We start from the raw sequence: 12125 nt of genomic DNA, 5'->3' as shown, positions 1-12125 counted from the left end.
GGAGCAAAACCGCCGCTATGGCTCAATCCGTGACGGCCCAAAGCTACTCCTCCCACGATCCCACGATCGACATGGCGGCCCCACCACCTCTCGCCGCCATGAACCCTCAGCAGCCACCCCATGTGACTGAAACCACTGTGCCACCTGCCGGACTCGCAGCGAGGACTACCGCACCGGCCTCCGCCGCCGCGTACCATCTCAAGGCCCCGTGGCCGGACCTAGCCACCTTCATAGCACCACCGCCGACTTTGGCCCAATCTTGGAGCAACTTCAACCACTCCCTCCATTGCCTCCACGCTCGACGCATGCTCCCACGTACACATCCAATGAAACCCTAGCCCGTGTGCAATTGGGCTCCACACATTTCTCTCCTCCCGATCCACGAAGTCAAGTAGACCTTAATCTGAGAGTTGACCAGCTAACTCAGAGAATGGACGACCAAAACAATTTGATGAGGCAGCTCCTCAACCAAATAAACTTGGCTCAAAACCTTGGCCTTGGACAACAGGGCGAAGAGAGAAGGACACACGAACGCGCCGATAGGCAGTTCGACGGGAACCAAGCAGGTCGAGCAGGAGTAAACGGACAAGGAAATGCGCAACAACGAGATCAGCTCGCGGACATGTCGCAAGCATCCGCAAGCCACACTCAGAGCAGACGAAGTTTTCCTTCCAGATTGAATTTAAGGACCAACGTGCGCGACAGGCTAGGCCCAAGACCTGACATCCACGCTCGCCTGGGCCAGCAGGAAGACGTTCATGAAAGGCTAGGCTCCCAGGGAGGTCAACTTGATGGCCATCGAGACGAGGATCGAGAAGAAAGGCGCTCTGCTGCTCGCTCGCAGAGAAACATTCGCGAAAGGATAGGCCCCCAGGGAGGTCAACTCGACAATCATCACAATGAGGACCGTGAAGAAAGGCGCTCTGCTACTCGCTCTCGAAGAACCAATTCTCGTCGCCAAACTACTGGAAATCCCTCACAAGCGCAGTCCACCAACACTCCGCCTAGACAGCCAACCGAGAAGGTCGACCCTCGCAAGCCAATGAGGAAGTCAATCAGCATCGTCTAAATCGCGAAGATCATCAACGTGACCGACTAGCCATGCGTGCAGAAGACGTTGAGAAGCTTGTGAATAACCGACTTCGAGACTTAAAGATTGGCGGAAATTTCGAAGATGCACTACGCATTGAGGTAGACCGAGCAAACTCCTCACCTTTCACAGTCAAAATTGAGCAGGCTGCTCCTCCGAAACGATTCTCAACGCCCTCTTTTACATGCTTCAAAGGCGATTCCGACCCCGAAAGTCATCTGAAGCATTTCAAGAGCCTTATGATCCTCTACAAAGCTGAAGACGCGTTAATGTGCAAGGTGTTTGCAATGACTTTGCGAGGAGCAGCTCAGGATTGGTTCCATACCCTGCCATCCGGGTCGATCAACAGCTTCAAGGAGCTTACTTACGTCTTCACTAAAGAATACACTTCTTATCGGACGATCAAGAAGAACCCCGACCATCTGTTCAACCTGCGCAAGAAGCCCGAGGAATCCCTTCGAGATTACATCAAGAGGTTCAAAGCAGAAAAGGCCAACATCGTAGGGTGCGATGACCAAATCGCATCCTCCGCATTCAAGAAAGGTCTTCCAGCAGAACATGACTTATATCGCGAGCTGACTATCACTCCCAGCCAGACTCTGGCAGAGGTCTTCGCGACCGCAGAACGCTACGCACTCTGGGATGACGATCGAATCGCCGCGAAGAAGTCCACTGAGCAGGAAGATCGACTGGCCAAGCAGGCAGAACAAAGAGGCGACAGGCTTGGCAGCAGGGACAAAGACAAAGGCAGGCCACGTCCACAAGAGAGGCCACGACGAAAGAGAACTACACCAAGTTCTCTATTCCCATACACCAAATTTTGGCCCAAGTGAAGGACAAACCTTGGGTAAAAAGACCTTCACCCTTGAAAGGAGATCCGGACAAGAGGGATACCAGAAAATATTGTGCCTTCCATGCGACACATGGGCACAATACGAATAATTGCTTTGCTTGGAAAGCGCATCTCGAAGAACTCGTGAGAGAAGGTCATTGCACGGAGTTCATCGCGAGGCAGGCCATCCAGCAGATAGAAGACCGCGATACCGCCAAGGAGCCACCCTAGAAGGTCATAAGGATTAACACAATCCTAGCCGACTCCGAGGAGTCCGAACTGACCAACAAAGAAAAGAAGAGGAAGATCAAACAGGCTACTATGATCTCCCAAGTCTCAACTAGCCTCTCACTGGCAGAAGACGATCCCGTGATCGGCTTTCAAAAGAAAGACTTAATCGGCCTTGATCTACCACACAATGACGCCCTTGTCATCAGCATTCAAATCGCTCAGGCCATGGTCGACCGAGTCCATGCAGATGAGGGCAGTGCAGCCAACATCCTACAATTGGCAGTCATCCAACAGATGGGCTTAGAGGCAAAAATCAATAAATCAGCCAAGTCGCTGACTGGTTTCAATGGCGCAACGACAGTTACCGTGGGCACGATAGATCTCGACGTCTACTCTCCACCTGTAATCAGCTCGCAAACGTTCATGGTCATTGATGAAGTATCACCCTACAATGGCATTTTAGGCCGACCATGGATCGGCAAGATCAATGCCATCACCTCCGCCACACATCAGAAGATTCGTTACCCAGTTCCTGGGGGCGGTATCAGCCAGATCAACAGCGATCAGACAATGGCGAGGAAATGCTCAGCTCAAGGGCTGAAGAAAGGCAAGCAAACACAGTTCCTCCCTGTGAATCAGGCAGATCTAAAGGGAGTAGAACAAGCAGAGGAGAAAGCAGATCCCGTTTCTTACGGCCGAGCAGACCAGAAAGAAAAGGGAATAGCTACTCCCCAATAGCAATCAAAGAATCAGGACCAAGTCGAGGGAATCCGTCCGGAGGTCTCTCCTGAAGAAGGATGGAAGCCCGAAGAGGACGTCGAGCTAGTACCCCTTGATCCTGACAAGCCAGAGAGAAAAGCGCGGATCGGCTCGCGCCTAAGCCATGAGGAAAAGATAGAGCTTGCAGCCTTCCTCCGGAACAACAAAGACGTATTTGCATGGTCGCCATCCGACATGCCTGGCATCGATCCCCAGATCATCTGCCATCGCCTACACGTCAACCCAGCCATCAAACCTGTAGCGCAGAAGAGACGCAACTTCGCCCCCGAGCGGGTTGCTATCATTGAAGCCGAGATCGATAAGCTTCTAGCTGCTGGTTTCATTCAAGAAATCTCCTACGCAGAATGGCTGGCGAACGTTGTTCTAGTGGCAAAGAAAGATAAAGGTCTGTGGAGAGTGTGCGTCGACTACACCGACCTCAACAAGGCATGCCCTAAAGATAACTTTCCACTGCCTAGAATTGATCAGCTCGTCGATTCAACTTCCGGCAACCAACTGCTAAGCTTCATGGACGCCTACTCCGGCTACAACCAAATCATGATGCATGAAGATGACAAAGCTAAAACCTCTTTCATCATCGAAAGAGGTACATACTGCTACAAAGTCATGCCCTTTGGGCTAAAGAACGCCGGAGCAACCTACCAAAGGCTGGTGAACAAAATTTTCAAGGAGCAAATCGGCAAGACTATGGAGGTCTACGTAGACGACATGCTAGTCAAAGCTCCCGAGCGAGCAGACCACATCAAGAACCTTGCCGAGGCATTCAGCCTACTCCGAAAATACAATATGAAGTTGAACCCGAGCAAATGCACGTTTGGAGTCTCGTCCGGCCGATTCCTGGGATACTTAGTCACCCAAAGAGGAATTGAGGCACATCCAAATCAAATCAAGGCTATACTCAACATGAAGTCACCTGCCACAACAAAGGAGATACAAAGTCTAACGGGTAGGGCGGCAGCTCTCAACCGATTCCTCTCAAGATCTACCGACAAGTGCAGGCCATTTTTTAAAGCCTTGAAGAAAGGACACAGGGACAAGTGGGATGATGAGTGCGAAGTAGCTTTTCAAAACTTGAAAACCTACCTCACTTCACCTCCCTTACTCTCAAAACCGATACCAGGCGAAGACTTGTACATCTACCTGGCGGTGTCCGACTCAGCTGTCAGCTCAGCTCTCATCCGAGAAGAGCTGGGGGCACAACATCCGGTATTCTACACTTCAAAAGCTCTCCTTGATGCAGAGACTCGCTATCCAAAAATGGAGAAGCTCATTTTTTCGCTTGTAGTTTCCGCAAGAAAACTAAGGCCCTACTACCAAGCACACCGGATAATTGTCATGACAGAATTTCCTTTGAGATCGATCCTCCACAGCCCCGACGCTTCTCAGCGACTCATGAAATGGGCTATCGAACTCAGTCAATACGACCTCCTCTACCAGCCGAAGACTGCTATAAAAGCCCAAGCTTTAGCAGATTTTGTTGTAGAGTTTACTCCGACAGCCGAAGAAGAGAAGATGGTCACAAAAAGCAAGGAAAAAGCAGACGACACTTCCCCCACTGATTCAAACCTACCTAACGACATGTGGCAATTGCATGTAGACGGAGCATCAAATCACAAAGGAGCAGGGGCAGGCGTCGTCATAATCACCCCAGACGGAACCTTGTTGGAACAAGCCATCACACTAGGCTTTTCTGCTTCAAACAATGAGGCAGAATATGAGGCATTGCTCGCAGGACTGCGCCTAGCAAAAGAACTGACGATCAAGAGATTAGCCATCTATTCAGACTCCCAGTTAATCACGAATCAAGCCTCAGGCGAGTACATGGCAAAGCATCCAAGAATGATCCAGTACCTCGACAAAGTCCAAGGACTTTTGAAAGAATTTCCTACTTTCACCATCCAACAAGTTCCACGGGCAGAGAACACTCATGCAGATGCGTTGGCAAGCCTAGGATCAGCGCTGGACACCCAGTTCAGACGCTCCATCCCAGTCGAACACCTTGATCGACCAAGCATCGAAGAAATGGAGCCAATCGACTCAATGCAGATCGATGAAGACCCCAGCTGGCAAGACTCCATCATCGACTACTTAGTAAATGGAAATCTGCCGACGGATAAGTCCGAAGCTAGGAAGGTCCAACAGAAAGCCTGCGAGATATTACATGCAAGGCGACAAGCTCATTCGCAGATCATACTCCGGCCCTCATCTCACTTGCATAAAGTACCCTCAAACACTTGAGGTCCTCTGCAAAATTCATGACGGCGAGTGTGGCAACCACTCTGGGGGCAGGTCACTCGCCTAGAAGGCTCTAAACGTAGGCTATTTCTGGCCTACTATGCGCCACGACTCCACCGAATATGTCAAAAGATGTGATCGCTGCCAACGGTACAAACCAGTTCCTAATCTGCCTGCCGAAATCTACCATCTGCAGAACAGTCCGTGGCCTTTCATGCAATGGGCCATCGACTTAGTAGGCCCCATGCCAACGGCACCTGCCAAGAAAGAAATGATGATCGTCGCCACTGATTACTTTACTAAATGGATCGAGGCCGAAGCTCTATCCTCTACTAAAGAAGATGATGTGGAACGATTTATCTGGAGAAACATTATCTGCCGGTTTGGCTGCCCACAATCACTAGTCACCGACAATGGCTCACAATTCATCGGCAAGCAGATCACTGCCTTCTTCAAAAAGTATGGCATCAAGCAGCATCTATCTACCCCGAGATATCCTCAAGGCAACGGCCAGGCCGAGGCATCCAATAAAATAATATTGGACTGTCTAAAGAAGAGATTAGAAGGCGCCGAAGGAAAATGGGTAGATGAGCTCCCTGGCGTACTATGGGCTTATCGCACCACCATGCGAAGATCAACTGGCGAAACCCCATTTTCCCTCGCCTATGGAACTGAAGCGATCATTCCTCCTCACATCACTGTCCCCTCTATAGGAATCGAAGTGGGCAGTATTGAGCAGAACTCCGAGCAGATGAGACTCAACCTTGACTTACTTGAAGGCAAGCGCGAGAAGGCCATTGTCCGAGTCGCCTCCTATCAACAGCAGTTGAAGTCTTACTACGACAAAAGAGCCAAGATCAGACAGTTTCAACCAGGCGACCTTGTGCTAAGAAAGGCCTTCATCACTGCACAAAGACAAGGATCTAAAAAGATGAAACCCAATTGGGAAGGCCCTTACATGATCAGCCGGTCCGGGGGCAGAGGAAGCTATACGCTTGACACTATGGAAGGGAAGGAGATTCCGCGACAATGGAACGCCTACCACCTCCAAAGATACAATCCATGACGCTTCCTCCTACCTGCTCAGTCCCCAGCAGATGACTGAGTATTGCACATTTCTGAAGAAAAGAAGCAACTACTGCAAATTTCAGAATGTGCCACAACAAAAGACAGTTGCCCATAAGTAGCGTCCTTCGGGAGACGCAGGGCGACTATTAGAAGCGTCCTTCGGGAGACGCAGCCCGCAAAGAAGCGTCCTAAGGGAGACGCAGGGTGCGCCAGGAATTTCCTAAGGGAGGTATCCAGGTTCCTATCCGTTTCCTAAGGGGGGCAGGATAGCCAAACAGTTGCCCATAAAAAGCGTCCTAAGGGAGACGCAGGGCGACGACCAGAAGCGTCCTTCGGGAGACGCAGCCTGCAAAACAGCGTCCTAAGGGAGACGCAGGGCGCGCCAGGAGTTTCTTAAAAGGGGGTCACCATGCTTTCTGCGGGAAATATCCAGGTTCCTATCCGTTTCCTAAGGGGGGCAGGATAGCTAAACAGTTACCCATAAGGAGCGTCCTAAGGGAGACGCAGGGTGACGACAAAAGGCGTCCGTTTGGAGACGTAGCCCGCTAAAAAAAGCGTCCTAAGGGAGACGCAGGGTGCGCCAGGAATTTCCTAAGGGAGATATCCAGGTTCCTATCCGTTTCCTAAGGGAGGCAGGATAGTCACACAGTTACCCATAAGGAGCGTCCTAAGGGAGACGCAGGGTGACGACAAAACGCGTCCGTTTGGAGACGTAGCCCGCTAAAAAAGCGTCCTAAGGGAGACGCAGGGTGCGCCAGGAATTTCTTAAAAGGGGGTCACCATGCTCTCTGCGGGAAATATCCAGGTTCCTATCCGTTTCCTAAGGGAGGCAGGATAGTCAAAAAGTTGTCCATAAAAAGCGTCCTAAGGGAGACGCAGGGCGACGACCAAAAGCGTCCTTCGGGAGACGCAGCCCACAAAGCAGCATCCTAAGGGGGTTGCAGGGTGCGCCAGGAATTTCCTAAGGGAGGTATCCAGGTTCCTATCCGTTTCCTAAGGGGGGCAGGATAGTCAGACAGTTGTCCATAAGCAGCGTCCTAAGGGAGACGCAGGGCAACGACCAGAAGCGTCTTAAAGCGTTTTCTGGAAAAATGCAGAATACGCCCGGAGTCCCTCAAGGGGGACCCTGGCTTTTGCCAAAATCCCAAGGGAAATACACAGCAAGACACTAACCGGTTACTCAAGCAGTTCACAAGACAATGTGCAAATTGAAGTTGAAAAAATAAAGACTGAAATTTCCATAGTAAAGTGACCAACCGGCCAAGTTCAAACAAAAAGAAGATGGTCAAAACAAGACCAATTATTCTAAACAAAAAGCAGACTACAAAAGCTGAAAAGAAATAAAGAAGTCTTCGTCTACTCCGAAACGCCAGCAGGAGACCCCTGATCTGCAGCCTCTTCAGCGTCCACCTGATCAGCCACGCTCTCAGCAGCTCCACATGCATGATCTATGACGTCTGCCACCGCCTCATCAGCTGCATCATCCTCTGCTCCATCTTCTTCAGCTACTGCCTCTTCAGCCACCTGCTCTTCAGCTCATTTGGTATTTCGCAGCATTAACCTCCTCACTTTGCACAGGGGGCAAGTGAGGATAGAGAATCTCGATGTCTTCATCTCCAATGGCATAGAAGGGATCATATCCAATTGTGCAGTCCAAGTAGCCTAACTTGTACGCGTCCATGACAGCTTCGGACTTGGATTCTTCAGCAGACTTATGATGGGCGTGAAACCTAGCCAAAAGCTTGTCATAACTATGAGAGATGTCAGCATTCTTGCGCTCAAGGCTGAAATAAGCCTCTTTTCGACTTGCCAAGTCAACAGCAGAAGAGCTGAGCTCGGAATCCTTCTCAGTAAGGGAACTCTTCAGCTCAGATATCATCGCCCGCAAATCAGACGTCTTCTTCTCATAACGAGTCTGCTCGGCAGATAGCTTGCTAGCCAGCTCAGCATTCTTCTTCTCCAACTCACTAAGCTGAGCAGAAGAGGGGGCAACAGCAACAGCAGACGACGAGTTCTGAATGGTCTCCGCAGCAAAAACTACTCCTTTTTGAAGCAGATGAAGTGTTGCTTCTCTTTGTTTTTCCAAGGAAAGACTTGAAAAAGTACCAAGATCACCAGCCTGACGGACTTGATCAACCAACTCAGCGCAAGCAGATGGACTCGATAGAAAGTGCGTCTTGAGCAGATCAGACACGCCCGCATCCCCTGTAGGGCTAGGCTTGTCCACCCTTAAATCAGCCGCTGATGTTGCAGAAGAACCTTTTTCCCGAGCAGATGACTCTCTTGCTTTCTTAGCCTCTGCCAACCTTACTTCCAAAGGAATTGACGACGATGAACCAACCCCACGCTTAACTGCTTGTGACTCAACAGTTGGATCATGATGGTTGGATGGATGAGCAAACCTCACACATCGACCTCCACTCTTCGACTGGTGTAAACGACCCGAACTTCGGAGAGGAAAATCAGCATCTCTTGGCTTTTTCCTCAATGGAGACACATTCCTCACCCGTAAAGAAGTAGCTGGAGTTCTCGAAGACTTGACATCGGCCTTCCTTTTTGGTGGGGGTTCAGCAAAGCACTCATCCTATTCAGCAGATAGATCATCAGGGTCCGGACCATTCTGCTTCCATCTCTCGACATCCTCGACAGGGGGCAGACCACCGTCTTCCTCCCGATACTCGCTCAACAGCCAATGCCACTCACGAAACTTTCGGGGAATGTTCAAAGCACGGCGGACCTTAGCCATGCCAGGCCAGGCAGCTCCAAGACCAGCATATGCCTCATCTGATTCCAGCATGAATTCCCCAGCTATTTGGCCACTATTTCTCACGAATTGCAAGTCATGCTGGACCATCTCCTTGCTGCCAAAAATTGAAAAAAATATATATACATATATATTTTACGAGCTCGACTTACTTGGGATGCACGGCAACTCCTCTCTTCAACAAGCAGTACAAATTCTCCAAAATCTTTCTCAAGCCAGAAGGTAGAGAAGTTAAGTTTGCGATATGAGAAAGAGTGAAGAGAAGCCCTGTATTTATATAGGTTGGACAACCCGGGTCAAGAAGGAATCACAAGCTCATTCCTACTGGGAATCCAACTCCAACAACAGTCAGAAGCCTACACCAATTGGGAATCCGATCTGCGAAGGAGTCCAACTCACATAATAAAGCCCAGACACAGTTGGAGAGCCCGAAAAAAATAATTTCATCTCCTACATGCCACACAAGCGCCATGCAGAAGCTGGGGGCATTTGTGGGAGCATATATTTTCGTCTCCAATCAGGGCACGCCACGTGGAAAAGAAGATTATCTCTTAAATTAATTAATTAAACCAGTTTATCTGGTTAATTAATTAATTGGGATAAATATCTTAATTAATATGATATTATCTTTATTTAAAGAGATAATATCATTAATTAAGATATTATCCTAATAAAGAGAAGATAATATCATTTAATTCAGATATTATCTTCTTAAGAGATAATATATATTTAATTCAGATATTATCAGGCCCAACTCGATTCCTACGAAACCCTAGCCCCGAGGCTCCTATAAATGGACAACCTCATTCATCATTCAAGGTACATCTAAACCTACTCCTTATACCCGAGAAAAATACCCGAAGCTCTCTCTCCCTCTCCACTCTCCATATTTTCTCCACACGGCTCCGGCCACCACACACGGCTCCGGCCACCCGGTTTACACCCTATATACAACTCCGTACCCTTTGCTTAGCTATTGTTTTCCTACAAACACTCGAACTAACTTAGGCATCGGAGGGCCTTTGGCCAACACCCCCCGGGTGTGGTCTATTTACTCCAATCTTTTTTACAGGAATCGAGGAAGAGAGAGAAGGAAGATCGAAGGTTGAAGGATCCAGAAGCGAATATTCTCCCGTGAGATTATTTGCACAAACATTCTTGATAAACTGTTAAATAGAGGCGAAATATGGGTTTGGAGATTGGATAAAAAACAATGTTTTTTTTTCCTATAAAATTGTACCAAGTATTTATTGATGAGGTAAGAAAGAAGATTCAGTTCCTCTTTGTTGTAGATTGCTGCACAAAAGTCCACTTGACCTGATCAACTGATCAAGGATCTTCACTCTCATTAGTCGACTGACTTTTGGTGTCAATTAAAAAAGCGCTGTCGACCTCACGTTAACTTCAGTTTGTCGTGCAAAAAAAGCATCTTGACTTGAGCAGCGGAGCCTGAGCATTCGTGAACAAGTTTCTAACGGATTACCATTAAAATTACTCCAGCGCAGAACAAAGAGAAAATTTTCTTGCATCCTCAAATAAGAGGCCGTCTTTAAAGAACCATTCAAATTTACTTTCTGCAAATTTGAAGCTTATTTCAGTATTTGGTACAAATAATAAAAAATTTAGTCCTGTCATCCCTAATCGAAAATGATATCTTCTGTAGAGACTTGAAAAACAAAAGTAGCAGTTTGATGCTTGATCCCCTTTCTAGTAGAGTAGTTGAACCTCGTCCAATCAACAATTTTTTTTTCTTTTCGCAAAAACATATTTTTATATTGAAAATAAATGTCCAACTAAATTGCTGCTTATTTAGTTCGGGGTAGGTATAGAACCATTTATATATAGAACCATTTATACTTTTAAGGTACCGCAAATATTATTTGCAGGGACAAAACAATGATGGTTTATAAATACAATTGGGGCCCAATCAAACCAACTAAACCAAATCCGGGTTGAAGAAATTTATTATTTTTATTTTTATTATAATTGCAAATATGTAAATGGTATTTTAGGAATAATAGTGGGTGGAAAGATATGTTTGTGTTTTTTTAAAGAGATTTTTGTACAAAATGTCACATAGACTTATACCTTAGTTTCAATTTGTCACCTTAAAGAAAAATTTAACAGAAATGTCTTAATTTTTCAAAATTCATGATTTGTCATCTGACTTTAACACTATTCAGTTTTCCATCCATTTTTAAGGATATTTTATTCTTTCCATTTTCAAGAAAAGAAAAGAGAGAAAAAAATGACATCTCTCCCTTTCTCCCCCACACCAACCCCACCTGTCTTCAAAACACATCGCACAGGTCCCTCTTCCCCCCTGTAGTCCATCTCTCTCTCTCTCTCTCTCTCTCTCTCTCTCTCTCTCTCTCTGAGCATGTATTAATTTTTTTTAATGGTATTCATTGAGAATGGAAATGGAAAAATACCCACACAAAAAAAAAGGTGGACTCGGTTTGGGTGGGCTGATGATATGTGTTTCATGGTAGATAGAGGAGGAAGGGGTTGTGAATAAGGAAGGGGGAATGCTCATTAAAAAATAGAAAAAGGAAGGGGGAATGGATTTCAAGATGAGCGAGGTTGGTTGGAGCCGCCAGTGGAGCACAGGGGAGGGGGAAGGTGATTTTTTTTTTTCAATTTTAATTATTTAAAATATTAAAAAAATATAATGATTTTTCCATTTTTAAAATATCCTTGAAAATAGAAATACTAAAATACCCTTAAAATCTATGAAAAATTAAAATCAGATGACAAATCATGGATTTTTTTAATGATTTTCTTTAAGATGACAAATTGAAATTGAAGTATAAATTCATGTGACATTTATTATATGGTGAATGGGAATATAAGATTGGTGAAAAAATAGAACACGTGGATAAAAATAACAGTACTCTTTATAAGATATGGACGATTCAACTATCCAATGCTGGTAGATATGACACAACGGCTGCAGTAAGTTTATTCCCTTTTTAGAAAAACTACCTCTGTTCGTCCTTTCACAACAACCAAAAAACAATTTGAGATTAAGAGGGGTTTAGGATCTGGATCCATGTGCGGGTCGGGTCGGGTATTGTAGTAGGTCTGTCACTGTCAGAGAGTTTCAGACAGGAAGACTAGTAAGT

The 12125-nt window shown here is 46.9% G+C and overlaps 1 protein-coding gene across 1 annotated transcript; it reads left to right on the top strand.

Moving 5' to 3' along the window:
- Positions 1 to 1101: 1101 nt before the first annotated feature.
- LOC117616058 lies at positions 1102 to 1923 on the top strand. Its single transcript, XM_034345262.1, has one exon. It carries the CDS (start codon positions 1102 to 1104, stop codon positions 1921 to 1923), a length of 822 nt encoding a protein of 273 aa, XP_034201153.1.
- Positions 1924 to 12125: the final 10202 nt, after the last annotated feature.

Source organism: Prunus dulcis, chromosome 1 (assembly GCF_902201215.1).
Source record: "Prunus dulcis chromosome 1, ALMONDv2, whole genome shotgun sequence".
Taxonomy (NCBI): domain Eukaryota; kingdom Viridiplantae; phylum Streptophyta; class Magnoliopsida; order Rosales; family Rosaceae; genus Prunus; species Prunus dulcis.
The sequence above is the reverse complement of the archived record's forward strand: the minus strand, read 5'-3'. Positions and strand labels throughout refer to the sequence as shown.

Excerpts from the sequence above, each read along its gene's own strand:
- LOC117616058 (XM_034345262.1), top strand. The coding sequence starts at position 1,102 with ATGCGTGCAGAAGACGTTGAGAAGCTTGTGAATAACCGACTTCGAGAC.